The sequence below is a fragment of the Anopheles darlingi genome, chromosome 2 (assembly GCF_943734745.1).
Source record: "Anopheles darlingi chromosome 2, idAnoDarlMG_H_01, whole genome shotgun sequence".
Classification (NCBI taxonomy): Eukaryota; Metazoa; Arthropoda; class Insecta; order Diptera; family Culicidae; genus Anopheles; species Anopheles darlingi.
The window spans coordinates 70,383,557-70,401,056 of NC_064874.1; the positions used below are offsets into that span (position 1 = coordinate 70,383,557).

Below are 17,500 nucleotides of genomic sequence, written 5' to 3' on the forward strand. Positions count from 1 at the left end.
AAGCCAACCGGATTGATACCTCAACCGATTAGTTCCAATAGTATATAACTAGATTCCTTTCTCTACCGTGTCTATCCCCTCTCCTACACGGTCCGTGTTTCTTGGTATTTTTTTTCCCAACACCAATGGCATGTGAGTTGTGGAAGGTAATAGACCGGAATCATCGATCCACAGGGCGAGCGCGGTGATGACCATCATTACCATCCATCATGCATATGCTACTATGTACAACGATTGCTGTAATGTAGCTTTTCGATGCTGGAGCTGCCCCTGACAGGATCTTCCAGTCAATAACGAAACGGAAGTTCACGTAATTACCGGCAAATGGATAACCGAGTGCCGATGGTCTGGCAGCAACAAAGCTGTTGGTCAGTTTCTTATGCTGCGATCACTTACGATTACGGCTGCGGTTCCGGAAGTCCACACCGGCAGGCTTGAATGGCGGAAGTGGTGGAGTAAGGGGTCAATTTGAAATCTTTATTCAATAGACCGTGGCGCACCGTGGCGTCCCGGTGTGAGAGGTCATTCCAATCCAAAAACTATCCTTTCTTCGTAATGCTCCTCGTTCGTTACGAGCCTCACAGTGATGGCTTGGCTGGTAATACTGATGAGTCAGCTGAAAAAGTAGTTTGTAATGCGCTGATAGCACATGTTTACCTACCCGGGGACAGATTTCCATTCCTTTCATTGTGCTTCGATGGTGCTGCTGGAATCGGTTAAGGTGCGACGTTTTTTTATGCCACATTTAGAAGAAAAAACACCAAATTCCATTAAGCGTAATATGTATTGCTGTTAAATAAAACAATTTTAGAAGTCTAGATGTTTCAAGTAAGACAAATGCAAATATTGGTAAACCATCCATCATCTATGCAGCAATTAGCAGTAATGTCGCATAGATTTCGCTGCATCATTTACGAAATGGTACGGACAAATCGACCTTCACTGCTTAATGAAAATGCCTGGCACCCTCTATTAGAGGGCTGGCGTCGAACTTCTTATCCATCGGCCTGTAACAGTCGAAAGGAACCTATTAAGTCGTCGACACTGGTGTACCCTGTCTGGGAGTCCGTAGGGTGCAGAAGGTGCGTTCCTAACTCCAACAAAATGGGTCTCATTATCTGGTCACACGGTGCAAAACGTGGTTCGTTGCTGGACCGATGGCCTCAATCGAAGGCCATTTTATCGCCCAAAACGCGGCCGACTACGAATATGCGGTTTCCAGCCGCTCAGACGGCAGGGTCGCGACAGCTATCTTTGCTGTAGTCGTGCGTGTGTGCAGTGCGATACGAAACTGTGCTGGGTGGGTAAGTAAACGATATTGTGCAGGTCACTGTTGGCCATATACCGTATGGTTGAAAATCTGCGCCCATTGCTAAAGAGTTTTGATTTCCAGTATTGGCTGTTGTAGAACATGCTTACCCCGTGAGAACAAAAACAAATGATTTATATAGTCTTCAGATTGATTGCAAAAGTTGGTACCTGTAGTCTTAATGTAGAAATCAATGTTGCGGGAGCATGTACGCAGTTTGTGTTTTAAAAGATCAAAGTATTGGATTGTTCAGCTGGCAATCGAGCAAATTATTGCTATTCTTTTTTCTCTTCGAATATTGGAACCCACAAAGTGATAACCTTTAACCGCCGTACTACTAACCATGGTGATAAGAAGGAGCACACATGCCTAGGCATTTATAGAACGAACTTTTAACCATCGCCCGTTCCGCTGCGATGAATGAAGCAATGAAATGTTAAACGACGTCGACGACGCCACCGTGGACACGGCAATCGGCTATAGGTGTGCAACCGTAGAGGCGTATTGGCAGACAACTTGGAGACGCAATTTGTTTCGCATTTTACCCCCAGTACGAACGCGACAGAGTGTGGACTCGTTAACCATGTCGCCATGTGTCAGAAATGGAGGTTACGGACGTAGGTGACTTCTCATAAACCACCTCGTTCTTGTACTCTATATTTCTTTCTCGTTTTATTTATCAATAAATTTACTGATAAAGAAAACTGACCGTCGCCGGTCAGTTCAGTGCCGAAGCATATGCGTAAACCATAACGCGCTACGATAAGATATCAACCACACGAACCGTTAGCCGGTAATGTCTTGAGTGTTTCTTGGGCACAGTATATGACAACGCACTACCACGTTGCAGAAGGCTGAAAGTTTTACTATTTTTTTTTATCGAACATAACAGATGCCTGTACGTGTCGCCAAGTAGGCGGTGGATTGTTTAGCTATCACAATGTCACGTAAAACTAAAGCTCATTTCATCAACATTTGAATGTTCCACAAATTTATGTTAATTTAACTTTTGACAGCTCAACCCACACCACTACTAAGGTCGTGCTTATCGTTTCCTCCGCTTTGCCACTTATCGCGGCAACGCAACCCCCGGTGAGTCTTGCGGAGGGCTGTGATTGCATATCAGCTGTGTTGCTCAAATATGCTGCAGCTACATGGTTTGCTCTTGTCTCGCCACGATAGGTCAGCGGCCATTAGGTGGCTTCTTCGTTCGTCATTGCCTTACGGGGTTCATTCAACACCATGTAGGGGCGAAGGAGCGAAGAGCTAAAATCCAAAAAACAGGACGTCAACGACACGGATAAGAATAGAATGGATTTATGTACGTGTTTGTATGTGTCTGTGCGTTTCTTCGTATTCTGCACGCAACTCATGTCAATGGCCTCTATCGTTTGTTCGTTCCTATTAGGTTTCCTTGCTTCTGATTTTTTTTTCCTTCGATGTTTATGCTTTGCTAGTCAACCGGGACTGGTGTCCTTTTCGTCTTCGGCCAACCGCGGTACCCTCGGATCCTGCCGTACTCCGTTATGCATTAGCAAAGGCCAGGGATTTTGCGTTCCGACGAGAAAATGACGTAGCAAATGAAGAAGCGAAAACCATATCGAAATGAAACACACATCGTCCAGCTGTATTGGTGTGCCAACTTTTGTGATAATGATGATGATGATGATGATGGCGACGACGAGGACTTGTTCTCATCAGGACAGTAAAAGGGGTAAGAAGGTTACCGCAAAGAGAGCGGGAGAGAGCGAGCGATTGCGTGAGGGATAGCAAGAAGAGCGAAGAAGAACTTCCAACCAACAAAGCTGCCCCAAAAAAAAAAAAAAGATTGTAACAGCCTACGCAGTTTTCATGTTTGGCTGTCTGTTTTTTTTTCTTTGGCTTCACCGAAATGCGTACATCGTGTGCAGGAGAGTGGTGAAGCTATGTTGGCAAAATAAGTGCGTGCCTTTGTATGTGTTCTCTCCGTTTCTCGCAAACGAATTCGGTATAGAAACACACAGCATCGGCAGCAGCAGTACCAACAGCAACGATGTTGATGATGTCGAACGATGAGGTGAGAATCTCTAAATAACCGTTTCGATCCGGAAAGCTTTTCTCAAATCATCCGCCGTACTCATCAACATCATCGAAGACGAGCGAAGAAGCCTCACTCGGATGGTGGGCTGTACACAATTAGCATAGAATATAAGACCACAAAAAGGGGCAAAACATATTGCGTAGTAACGCAATTTTAGCTGCTGAACTCACTCTGTCTCTCCTCTATACTCTCTTTGTTCGATCTGCTTCGCGAGCGAATCACGCAATATAAACAGCCACACTCTCTCTCTCTCTCTCTTTCTTTGAGAAACGCGGATACAAAAGGGTCACAAAATGTGTTAACGTTAAATCGGTTGGAACAAATGGGGCGAAAGGGAAACACTGAAATCATGGTCTGTCCCCACCCGGCCACTGATTTGTGACTGGAAAGAAAATTCCTTCTGCGTCACTGATGTATTTGGTGACGGATTCGGGTGTCCTTCAATAATGCTTCCCTGCTGTTTGCCTTTAAGGAACTAGTTTGAGCCAAACGATGACGAGAACGTGGTAACCAAAACCAATAAACAAATCGCAACTCGAGTCATGTTGCAGCGTCGGCCTGAGTCGACGAAATTTGATCACTTTATACGCTGCGTTTTGCTTCAGACGTAAATCAAGAATTGCGTGTTTGTTATTGTTTTAAAATTCAACCTAAGCATATTTTCTACTTTCAAACGAAACATGCGCCATTAGAATTTTGTGTGGGGGGAGGGGGCCCATATTGAGCCCCATAATTTACATTGACCCTGACCTATGCTCAAAGCAATTTGTCAGAGAGTGATGCTAAATTTGCTGCGCAAAGTAAATTGCAACTTTGGAAGTTAATACTTTGCATCGCTTCCTTTTATGTTGCATCGTTGGTTGCGCATACGGTTGTCTATAAATGTGTGTGTGTGTGCATGGTAGGACTTTTTGGCAGTGCCGTCCCATCCAGCACGAAACACCAAACTCGTTCCACAGCGAGATCCACCGCAGGAGGGATGGGGGCGCGCGGACTCGGGGTTTCCGTTCCACCCACTGTAGCCAAACGAACGAACGAACGAAGCATGCTGTGATGGCCGGGTAGCAGGATTCCGCGAGAGCGAGAACCGCGGCCAGAGTCAGTGGATTATTGCGCACTCACTTCCCAATGATCATCATCACCATCGTCATCATCATGTCCGTTTCGAAAAATCAACATAACGACGACCGAACTTTTCCTGCGACTTTGACAGCCAGCCAGAACCTTTTGGGTCGGGTCACGTTGATGTGTTCGTGCAAGCAACAAACAAAAGAACCTGAGGACGCACACGCACACCAATCCTGCCAGCGGCCAGCTGATTTTGTGTACATAACCCCTACCCCTCCCTCGCCCAGTACCTCCTTCATGCTCACTCTCTTTCTCTCTCGCTCTTTGCGCAATCCACCGAGAGAATTGCTCGCTGTTGGCTGAAGGATGACGACGACCATGGCGTGCGCAACACCAACACCAGCATAAAACATTCAAACATTCTATTCTATTCTCGTGACGAGATATTCTCTGCCCACTTCATCGCACGCGCTGCAAGTCCCTTTCGTGCATTATGTATTCTCTGCCACACACCACCTGCAACGGCGCAGGTTCCGTGCTCCACACCACTCCCTTCGGATTCTCGTTCGATGACGATGATGATGATGATGGTACTGGCTGGCTCGTTCTGCGATTTATTTTGGAAGGATCACGTCGCGCACATGGGCTTCTGCACTGGGAGGCACAGATAGTAGAAGAACGACAAGAAAAAAGAATAAAAACATTTTACTTTAATTCGATCAAAGTGGAATCATGGGAACAGGACCATCGTGATAGCTGCGATGTTCTTTGTTTGTTGTCCGATGGTGGTGGTGCTCCCCATTGGCGGATTCAATGACGTAGTTGGTTCAGCTGGCTGACTCAATGGATCGGTGAGCATGACATTGTGAATATGGACAATTGTGTTAGAGCATAAATGTGCTCGTTGAGAATGGCGAGGGTCAACTCATCCGACAATGACGTTTCAATTGCTGCACGATTCATGCCCGTGCATCTGAGCTATCCGGCCCGCTACTGGCGCTTATATAGAACGGTACCAAGCTGTATCTTCTGTTAATAAGATCAGTAGCATGTATTGCAACATTTGTTAAGCCATCGCAGAAACCCCAACACGCACATCTGTTGAAGTGTCCCAGCGAGACCCTCACGATGTGTGGTACGCACCGCGGGTTGCTGGTCCGAAACTGTGAAGGAAATTGCGACGGACGCACACACCAATGTCCGATTTGATACGGTTCGCTGAGAAGCGAGAAAGTAGCGCACGCTGACTTGGCTTGCTTTAGCTCGCACGGCAGAGAGACATAAAGCCAGGGACGGTGCGAGGAAGCGCAAGTTGCCTCTCGTGCCAATTGGATTCATTGGCCACCCTTCCGCCCTGGAAGGGGGGCCCGATATGCGAACCAGAGTCACGTTTTGCGGTGCTCTCGATTGTTTTCCGTTTCCGTCGCTTTTCTGGCTTCGGAGTAAACAATGAAGCATCCGAGCTGCTGGCTTTTCCGACTGAGTGTGTGTGTGGGTGTGCTAGAGTTGCTGTAGGTGGATGTGATTTTGCCCCACGATTTTTTTGGTCACCTTGCACAGGGGTAGGTGTGCCCGTTGTGTATTTTACTGTTATTTGGGGCTTGGAAAATGCAAGAAAGATATGCCTGAAATGTTTGCTTAATCGCCATCGCAAAATACAAGAAACAGGGACTTACTTAAGAGAATTTTTCACTACGCTCTGTTAGTCATACTAAAAAGAGTTACAATAAGGTTTGCAATCATTTTTATATATTTAAAATATATCTGTTAAGCATTTTTTACACTTTTCATCGATGAGAAGCCTCATTTCTAATCTTTAACGTTGATATTTAAACGTTGGGACAAGAGGATAGGTCTTATATGCGTGCAGGGCGCAACGCTGATTCGTAAAGTGGCACGTCAACTGTTAATTTGAATTACATTAACTCCGTTGTTCGATCATGCCCCAAAGGTGTGCACCACTAGTAAACTGTCGCAAACAGCAGCACCGTGCGAATACTGTTATGCGTATGACGGGTGCCCCCTCCTAACCACCGATTGGGTCCTAATGCGCCATCTGTTGTCCCAGCCAGCAAGTGGCCGTAGGCGTAAGGCGGCGCGGGGCGGCCTCCGTTCTACTATCGTGGCAACCACACCACCCGACCCGACCGATCGGCGATCTGTTTATTATTTTTAGAGGTGAACGAGAAGATCGTGTAGCGCGCATCATCACGATGTGGACGACGATCATCATGGTGGTGCTGATGGCGATGTACTGATGTGCTGGTTAGATCCACGAACGGGTTTTTCGCTATGAGTTTTTGTCCCTTTTTTGCCCCATCTGCTCCCTACTCTGCTCTAGCGCTATCTGCCTGCTCCATAGCGCCGATCAGTTGATCGTTCATGCGAGTTCAGGGTAGGTCTCCATGCGCGAGGCTTATGAATATTGGATGAAACGGACGGTTGTTCGTTGATATACGTGGCCGGAGCAGCAGCGAAACCGATCTGCCATCCACGGAACCTGCCATCGATCGTTGAAAGGAAGATTTCACTTTAACGCATTGGACAATGGTGATTCGTTTTCTGACGGTTTCGCGGCTCGAATCAGCCTGCTCGCGGATCCAGCAATTCAATTCAGTTTGCGTAAAGTATCCATCTATTAAATATACCAGCGACAGGGTTTGTGGACAAAACTGGCCTTGTAGTAGTATTCATGCGCACGCACTACGTCATCGTCATTTGATGGATCTTACATCTTCATTTTCCCTTTTGTTCTCATTGCAGGTGCGTATTTGCTGACCCAAAGATGGTGTGTAGCAGCCATTCCTGAATCAACAAAAGTAAATGCAAATCAAAAAATTCTCCTTGTTGGATTTTGGCGGCCAGGCGCACCTTCCCTTATTAACAACCTTTAACTCATATGAGAGACACCATTTGCCATATTTCAACCGAACTTCTATGGGACACCTCTTTGTGGTTACAGCTCGACGCTAAGTTTTTGACACAGTGACGCAACGGAAGTAGTGACGGATCCCCGATGCGAACACCACGATCACACGCAGGCACGACCGTCGGTTTTGAATCGAGGTATCGCGGTCACCACCTTAACCTTCGATTGATGATTCAAGAAGCATCGTGCGCTGTCGACGCTCCGATGAGTTCGGTGCTAGGAGCTGGTTGCGAGCGGTAACCGTTGAAGGTGCTCCCCATCATGGTCGGTCGTCGGACGATTCTTCCTTCCCCTTACGTTGCGTTTTAAGCCACGCGCGGATACACCTTCCAGTTTCCGTCACATCTTTGTTTGCTACGAACAGCAGCAGCCGCATGGCATTAGGCAGTTTGTCCTCGGCAGTGCCCGAGATCCTCGAGAGGCCACCGAGGTTATGCTGGTTCTGTTAACCATGAGCGCCAACCCTCCCCCCCACTCCCCACGCCCACCCTTCTTCACTACCATAATCGCCTATTATGGCGCGGTTTGCAATTATAATGTCAATGAGACAACGCCAATATGGCAGGGGCCAAAGAAGCATAAATGGGAGCGAAAGGGAGAAATAGAGAGAGGGGCTGGCTGCATAAGTCGACATCAAGCGCGATCCCCTTCGTTTTACTACCGCGCACAATAGCACACACAACCTCCCTAGCACAGCTGGCTGTTGCCAATGCTGGCGCGATACCAATTTGAGTGTCGCGTGCGCGAGATGATCACTCAGAGTTGAAGTTGTCGTTGCTTTGGGAGCTTACTCGTATCTGCTGCAAGGCTAAATTAAGTTGTTTTGCAGGTTAATCGTTGCAAATTGTTATAGTTAGCCGTTAAAACTTAAATACGGTATCGCTAACCATCGATCGATCGATCGATAATCAGTGGTTGTGTTCAGCTATTTCGTACTTTTTTTTATTAAAATATTTAATAGATTCACGATAAAAGTTAATGAAATATGCTAGTAAATGATAGTAATTTCAAATTTCAATTACATATTAAAACAGTACAGTATCTACTATTTATTTATTATTATTTGTTCACTGATTACAATATATGTATATTATAATCTTATATTCTCGACAAAATATGCCTAGGAGAAAATATGCTTATCTGAGTTTTAAAAAATACGTATTTACTTATTTAAAATGCGAATTGGCAATTCTTGTGGGAGTGAATTGCTATAAGATATTCTAAATACAAAATTAAATAAATTAAGATAATTTAAATTTAAATGAAGATTAAAAGAACTCTACATTTCAAGTCAATACAAACAAAGCACTCAACAACGGAGCACAGTATTTCATCTTACCGGTTTTCAACAAAGATTGCTACATATTTGGTTTGAAAACGATAATTGAATGAATATCATTAAATGGTCCCTGGCAAAACATTTAACTCCAATGAGTTTGAAGATTTTTACATGAAAATATGGAAACCTGCTTGCTTTGGTAATACACATCATCGGAACAGTAAGGCCGATTCGCTTCATAGGTCGCCACACAAATTGCATTAGCCGACACAAGCGCAAGCACTGCTCCTCCGCACTTCAGTTTTTGCACAGCGAGATCGAGGTGCTCGATGCTAGCGATGTGTTGGTAATGTGCTGTTGCATCGATTGTATTACGTCAGGTGTGCAGTTGGTGCACTTGCCCCTCGTGTGCGCAGCTGCAGCTGGCCAGGGTTGGGTGGTTACAAATGGAAATTGATTGACATGGTGCAAGGTCCAGCCCGTGTGCCTTCTTTGTATCACTTGAATCGATGGGATGGACCGGAGTACCGAACGTAGTGTACGGACACGACCGACCTGCACGCGCCCGTTCTTGAAAGGTTATTCTAAAGATTTCAACCGCTCGATCGCTGCATCGACCATCTTGTGGGAGTGACAGTGTGGTCCTTGGCTGTGGCGATTGCACTGGTCTTTGAGCAATAGTTTTAACCTTCCTGATTTTTTTTTTTATTAATCGCATGTGAACACGCGCATTACCGCGCCGTACCATGCACCCACAATGACGACAGAACGACGGTACGACGATGCTGTTTGTGACGCACAGCACAGTACGAAACCGTCCGTGACTTCCAGAGGTTGCACGTTACTTTAATAAGCAATTTTCCACTCGTGAATCACTCAGAAATGATTCCCCCCATTCGGTTGGAAAATATGTTCACTGCCCTTCCCGCGGTTGGCGGTGACGTCAATCGGTTCTGGACGGATTGGAAGAAGAAACAACCGAGTCAGTGGAAGGGTGAAGCAAGCTCGCTCGTTTGCCATATCGAAGTCCAATGTCAATGTGAGGTGTGTTAGAAAGAGGGTGAGGTAGAAGAGATCTACCACCAGTAGTAGATGATGGTTGCACGTGGAGCTCGATTTACTCGGCGATGGGTTGGCAGTTATCGAATGATCGCGATCCGTATGACTTCTCCCCTAGCCTATAAGAAGGTGCACGTGCGTCGTTGTGTTTGATGAAACGCTTCGCTTCGCTGGAGACAATCTACAAGCAGTTCGTATTAGCAAAGGGGCACAGCAGCAACAGCGCTTTGAGATCGGAATTATAAGTAACGGAAATCTTCCACAGACTTATCAAGAGATGTTCAAATGGTCTAGCTGCGACTCGCCTCGATCCTGCGCTTAGATCATGAATCACGATCTTCAACTAACGCGTGGAATGTGGAATATGCTCACAGAACAGAGAAATAGAGGAAACTGCTGCTCCTCAGTACCCAGAGAAGGTGTGTGAATTGGAAGTCCATGGAGCATTGTTTCATGCAAACAAGCAGCACTACCAGTAGTAACAACAATTCAGTTGGAGCTAGAGGTAACTTCCTCATTGGTAGGCACTTTGTTCCCTCCGGCACCATCAACGTGTGCGCGAGCGTGCGCGCGTGGCCCGTATGCTTACCCGCTCACCGTAACGATGTGCGCGTAGTTTCAGTGTGTCGGTCGGTAGAGATGGAACTACTACTTCTTTGCCTATGCTTGAGCAAAGCGCTAGCGGCCCGCAGGCTAACCTTGCTGATTGAGGTTTCTGTTACGTGTCTTCGAAGCCGTTACTTGACGACTTCACTTTCTTTTTCCTTGGACTGTCTATCCCGGAGAGCCGCAGGCAAAGGCTACACAGGAGACGCTGAGTTGTGCCGCAAGCTGCTTAAGATGCGAAAAAGCATGACCACCTTCGGGGGGCTTTAGTTGGTTAGTTTGATTCTATATAGTTCCTGGTCTAGTTCAATTCCTTTTGTTTCATCCGTCAGCGAAAGGGTGTTGGTATAGGCGGTGCGATCTCGATCGCCTCCTACTATCGCGGCTGCTACTGGCACGTGTCTCGGTTGTAACTACACGAACACCACCCTAGTCTTTTTGTGGGGTGCTCTGAGAGAGAGAGAGAGAGAGAGACTTTGAAGCTTCAATAAATCAGCCGTCAGCAAATGTAAGCGAATAAAGCTAGGCGAAAGGCCAGCAACAGCTGCTGACAGACCAGTATTTACCGCAACCCGCAACACTCGCAATATCGTCAGTTCTTTGCGGTTACCCTGACGACGTTGGAAGACACTGTCCACGTTTTCAAGGACCACCGCGGGCTGGCAGTGGTGTATACGCCATGTTCGTGTCTAACCGAGCAAAGATCAACGCTTGTCCACCTACCGGACCGAGCGCTGCTTACGAGGGGGTGGCTTACAACCTGTTATCGATAGCGACAACCAACCACTGCACCAAACAGCTGGTGTGTGGTGGTGAAGCGGCTAGCAGTCTGTGCACCACACGATAGCATGACTCTCAGTCGACATGAGCCACGATCCGAGTGACTGTGACGCGAAATTACTTTGCACATGATACGTCTCCATGGCGTGTGCTAGCTGCCAATCGGACAAAGGAGAACGCGCGGCGAGGCAAGGCAGCCTCAACAGGTATCTCCAGCATAAGCGACTAATCGCTACGGCATGACATTTAGCAAGCGAAAACATGCTTGCGTGAAAGGCTTTGCTGTATGGCTTCTTTTCTAGAGCCAGCGTGAAGCTCTAGACCCTCGGTAGGGAGATAAAAAACCTTGTCAGCGGTAGTATACACCTACAGTAGCTGGGTGCTGTATGCTTTGTTAACTAACTAACCACCAGCACACGGGCAGACAGGGTGGTGGCACGTTGAAAAAGGGTAAATGACCAAAAACAGAACGGGCCCAAATAGAAATCTCATTTGTGGTCGACGGCTGTATATGTGGCGCGCATATGAAGGTCACGCCTTGCCTTCTTGGCGTGTTAGTGATTCGGGTGTTTCGTATGATCGTATGTTGGTTGCTTAATAGCTCTTTATATAGACGGTTGCCTCCATAGTCTCTAGACTGAGTTGCGCCAGCAGAGAACAGAAAACCGCACATTGTGGGACATCTAATTGAAGAAGCTACAGCGTTTGGCAACCGCTTTCGATGAGGCTTAATTGCATAATTTGTCGCGCAATTTGTAATATCAAGGAAAATGATGGTTTGTTATAATACTGATTAATATCTCATTACAAAAATCAGAGCAATAGAAGCTATTCCATACTTTAGTTGCCTGTTTATGAGGTTCTAGAATTGATCTTTCTGTTACGCATTCCCATTCTTACGTCATCATGACCGACTCCACTCCAATTGGACCTAGCACACCGCACACTGAATTCTATCGAGTTCCATTCCATTAACCGCGCAGATCGCTTACCGATGTTCGTCGATCAGAATATCACTGTACCCAAGTTGGGCACAAGCTTTTGGACAATAGCAGCATAAATCATCGACCCTGTGCAGCTGGATGGAGGTGAACGATCGCGTTCGGTACGCGCGAGGACGCTGCTGATAAACTCCCTTCGCCCATCTTTCGGCCACCATCGCCCGCGGTGCCCTTGAAGCGCTAAAAGTGACGTTCTTCCGTATTGTTTATCTGTTGGTTTTACGCTACGCACACAGTGCCCGCCTGTGTGGTATTGTGCAATCGACATTGGCTTTTGTGGTGCGCACGTTTTTGTAACGATTCTCGTGCGAGCGATGAGGCGTTCGCGCCGAGATAGTTGTATAGTATCAGCGCATGACCACCGGACCGCTGTGGCCTGTCGATAACGAGCGACTACTGTGGACAGTTTCTATCACGTGCGGTTTTCAGTCAGAAATGCACGAGTATAGGTTTGGACCGTTTGTGTTATTGTTGAGCAGCAGCAAATTAGACCGCGAGGATTATCGGTGCTCTTAAAGACACAACGTTCCTTGCTCTATTCTAGTTCGAATCGTGTAGCGTAGGTTGATAGGGTTGGACCTAATGACCAAAACCCAAGATATAGAGAGGTAATGAGGATAAGACGGATGCTGAGAGAGAAAAGTTAAGACAGTGAGAGATAGCGAGAGATTAGTTGGAAATAGATCACACATGGGTGTTATGCTCCTCTAGTGAGCCTTGCTTCTGTCATCAGACTCTTGCGCAACCGTACACCGTACACACCCACAGCAGCAACGAGTTCGTACGATCGGGCGGCAATATGATCACCATCACTGCCATCCCGCTAAACCATCAACACAAATTAAACGCCAGCACAGAACATTCTTCCTTCGAAAATAGATCGTTATGTCATGTTTGGGTTTTGAGGCTGGTTGGTGGAAGTGGGAATGATCGGGCAGGGCCATTTTGGCCCTGAATGACGCTCCCTCTTTCTGTTCACCAGTCGAACGCCGCACCAACCGACGATCATCTGGGTCTACTTATTTGGGACAAATGCAAACAGCCAGCCAGATCGATTACGCACACCATCGCGCATACCACCTGCGGTGTGCGTGTGCTTCAAGTTTACGCACCCGCCTAGCCCATTACGGTCACGGAGAGGTGGTGGGGGAGGTAGGTGATCAATCGCGTGCTTGATCAGTACCACCGTCCGGCTCGTACAATCCACTACATTCGATCTCGCTGAGAGGCAAACCCCCTGCCTAAGGTCTTAGATTTTAGGGCCTGTCCTCGGCGCTCTCGACTCGGCCATCGCGCGTTGTCACCAGGGATCACAGCGTGGAGAGGGTAGATAAATCGTTTTCAACGGCCCTGACGGAACGACTAGTGTCTGAACAGACGACGGTGGCTACATTCACTTTGCCCACCGATTCAATTCGATTCGATCGTGACTTTTCTTCTGACCACCATACTGTATCCTAGTGAGCGATCGATCTTTCAAAATCAAAAATCCGCATAAAGGGCAAAGCAATCGCGAATTCGTCCGCGGTGCGACACGACAAATGCAATAGACTAAAATTGGTTTACCAACTGTTGGAATATATTATTGAAAACGTTTGTTGATTACAAGCAATCAGTCCCCCTCCCCCCCCCCCCCCCCGCAGCCCTCCCTTTTCTACACCAACAAAACATGTCATCATCAGTAGCAACGGTTGCCAATATGTTGCTTCGCTGTTCTCAGCTCAATAATGCAATCACAGTAAGCCCGGTTTGCCGATTGAAAGCGCAATTGCGAAGACCTTTCCAATGGAGTCGCGTTAACCCCCTCCCAAGGCACCAGCACAAAGCACAATTAGCATCATCATCATCACCATCATCATCATAGTCTATCACCGAGTCCGTGTGCAAAAGTATTATCGCGAGAGAGCAGCCAGCGATTAACTTTCACCGTTTTCTGCCGTCCGTTGACTGTGGGCATTCGAAGAGTGACAAGTAAGTTAGTTGGGTCCGTTTTTCTCTCCCCCCGCTCCCTACGACAGCCCTTCCAGCCACGTGACTGGCGGATGAAATTGGGTTCGCGGCCGCGTCCACCAGTCCCTTTTCTTAGTCGTTGTCGTAACAACAGTTTTATAAAACGCTTTCGAATTCTTAGCCAAAGTCCGAGGCCAGTGAATGTGTTGGATTGTGTACATCCATTGGCACCATTCCGTGCGGCGGCTCCATTCGTGCCCGCTTCAAGGCACCGTTGGGGGAGCAGTTAGTTGGTTTACTATTTTCGAACGCAGGCGCACCCGACACGTGTCAGTATAAATAGTAACACACACATACCGGCTGCCTCCGCTGCCTTTATAATTCTTAGCGGCGGTACAGTGGTCGCTGGTCCATTTCTGCAAACCTTTCTGGTTGGTTGGTTGGGTTCTTGGCCGGTCAGAGCACTGTACGACGGTAATAAAGTAGCTACTTGAAGATGGTACAGTCCAGCAGGGGGGCGATTGCGCGCAGACACTCACAAACACGCATACATCACATGCATTGTGCTGAGCGGAAGTGTGTAAAGTTATATTTAGTTCTTCAATAGTTGTTCAGCTTCGATGTTGTTACACTAGCATTGTGTATGCAAATAGTTTGCTGGAAATAGAACACCGAAGCAATCGATTCAATAAACAATTGCTGCTGCTTTGTCATTATACATTGGAGAGCATGTTTTCACTTTGTGGCGTTGTAAAAAATACGTAATCACAATCTTGCGTTGTTTCAATCAACTGTAAAAATTAAATTAGAAATAGACCACTGTTTTTTCAAATTTCTCTTTTTAAATGGTTGGTATTTTAATCTTCCACGAAACTGGTCCGTACCTTAGTTCTCAACGGTTAAAAACTTGCTTTAACGGAAGGAGTATGCATCGTATAAGTGAATTTATCACTAATGCTTTATGATATTATTTTTTTCGAACTGCTTAACTGAATTAGCTTCATCTAAATAAACTTGTCTGATTCAACCAGCATATTCATCACCAGCTACATATTCATTTATACGATGGTAAACAGTTAAATGTTTATTTTACTATGATGCTTGTGAAAAAGAAATATTTCCGAGAGTGGAAGGCAATTCAGTGCGGCTGCTTGCCCTTTTTCAAGATTAATTTTAATTGGATAATAACGGCCCCTTTAAATTCTTAAAATAGCAAATTCCATTATTTCTTATCACATACGAGGACGGACGAACGCGTTTGTTTAACAGCAAAGTCAATAACGGGCCTAAAAGAATCGTTGTTCCCTCGCTAAATCTTCGTTCGTTTCTCATGCGACCATCCTCTAATAATTGTGTCATCGTTGAGGAGATGAGAACACGCTCCCGTAAGCTGACCAAAGGACAAAGTGCCATTATCGCACTCACGTACCAGGATGCACCGCTGCCATTCGATTGCCGCGCCACGCAACACAGAGGTGGCCAGTGTGCGTCGCAAAACTTGTCAGACAAAACAAAACTACGGTCTCTGCTAGTAATCCCCGCACATAATCTGCCATCCTATGCTGAAGCTGTTTCAATGTAAGCATCGGGTCAGTGGCAGGATCCGGATCGTACCGGATGCATCGATCACTTCCCTCACTTTGCTTGTCAATCGCGCTCTCGACCGTGTGTGGCGTAAGTCGAGCACTTCGATTTGCGATGCTCTTCGTGGGCTTTGATGTGTGGACGATGCGTTTTACGCTATAGATTCCTGATTATCCCGGGCCGTAACGGCCTGGACTATGATAGCCATTACTGAAGGTTATCTCAAACGCGGACGAGGAGCGTTGCCCACGAGCTCTGTCTCTGTAGGACCGCGTGGGTCTTTACTCTTACCTCCCGGCCAGAGTGACAGCTATCAGTTGCGGTACCCCACATGCTGCGGTCATGGGGGCCCCGATGGGGGGGGGGGGGGGGTCATCAGGCCAAACATTGATTGTTGAACTCGCTCTTCTATCTCTCTGTTTCTCTTCACCCCACTGTCCACAGTCACTGGACGCGATTGTACTGGAAGAAAGGCATCTTCTGGATCTCGTTCTTCGCCTTTTGGTTACTGTAACTCTCGTTCTACGTTCAAGGACAATCTCGGCGGTTAGGTCCAGTGGCCTTTTTGCAATCAGCTTTACACCTCCGTGACATGTTGCGGTTGTATATGAGCCTGATAAAAATGCCTGAGCCTCGTACACTTTAAAACGGCTTGTTGCTGTGTCACACACAACGCCCTGCGATTGGTTATGTTGTGTGTGGAATCGTCAGCATGATCAACGTTCATGTTCCGACACGCGGTTGACAGCTGATATAGTTACGCGAGTTAAATGAACTGTAAATTACTCTTCGTTGCTCGTCGTAGCGCGTCTGCCTTGTCCGTTCGCGGATGCCGGGTTCGCTTCACGCTTGGCGTGTTGTGATGGTGGGTGGTACATCGAGAGCTCTTTTACCTCGTCAACGGAAGCAACAACAGAATCATAGCTAGATGCGTCAGCGACGTCAACGAAGATGTGTGGATGTGGTGCTCCGTGCGTGGGGACTTTATTTATATCGAATCGTTTGACATCAGCGCGAATAAGTGGAGCTGGAGGAGGATGGATACCGCCGTTAGCAGCAATACAAATTGATGCATTGCATCCCCTCCATCCAGTCCGTGATGAACGGTAAATTTCCTCCATAGTCCAGGCGCCCCAGAGCCACCGAATTACGTAAATCACGGCAAGGCGTCGATCATCCGGCACCCTCTGGATGGCTCTCTTCGACCCCTTTCTTTGTGTCTCTGTTGTCACTAGTCGTCACCGATCACGGAATAAAAAGAAAGAAAAGAAGAAAGACAGAGAGAGAGAGAGAGAGAGAGAGAGAGAGAGAGAGACATGGATCGATCGTGGACTTTTAAAAGTGAATTCCAACTCAACTTCCACCGGGGGTCCGTCTCGGCATTTACTAGGTCACCTAGCGGTGGTGGCGGTGGCAGCGGTTGGGGAGAGATTGGGGGAGTGGCTTTCAATTTTGCAGACAGCGGCACCCCATCATCAGCACGGGGGAGATCGTCTCGTCTGCTGTTTGTTGGAGGAGCAATAGGACGAGTTTAAGGTCCAGTCTTATTGCAGGTTTGGGATCATCGCCGTTAGTCCAAGAGTACGTTCTTCCCTCAGACCACACAACACATACGCAGATGAAGCTCCGTTAATTGTGTCGCCGTAGTGTCTGAGACACGGCGACTAGAAAGTGGCCGATGGTCCGAAAGTGTGGTCGCTCGCTCTGGTCGGCTACTTGTGGCTTCTCGCGTGGCCTTCTCTCTTGAGTAACCTTAGGGACAAGGGCCTAGAAGGGGAGGGGCATCGGGGGTGGTGGTGATGGTTGCTCAACTCTCGTTCCACCGACGTCATCACCGAGCTTCGAATGGAAATCA

General features: G+C 47.2%; 1 protein-coding gene across 7 annotated transcripts in view; it reads left to right on the top strand.

The window, feature by feature from the left end:
• LOC125952285 (serine-rich adhesin for platelets) overlaps positions 1-17,500 on the top strand; it is a 35,697-nt gene that overhangs the window by 5,546 nt on the left and 12,651 nt on the right. The window contains exons 1-2 of one of the 7 annotated variants that reach the window (XM_049681679.1): positions 9,722-9,914; positions 9,990-10,244. The exons of 2 other annotated variants lie outside the window; for them this stretch is intronic. Coding sequence is in view for 1 of the 5 variants with exons in the window: in XM_049681672.1 (XP_049537629.1) it covers positions 9,548-9,709 (162 nt within the window). In the remaining 4 variants the exon portion in view is untranslated. 4 more of the 7 variants (XM_049681674.1, XM_049681672.1, XM_049681677.1 and 1 more) reach the window with 4 other exon arrangements.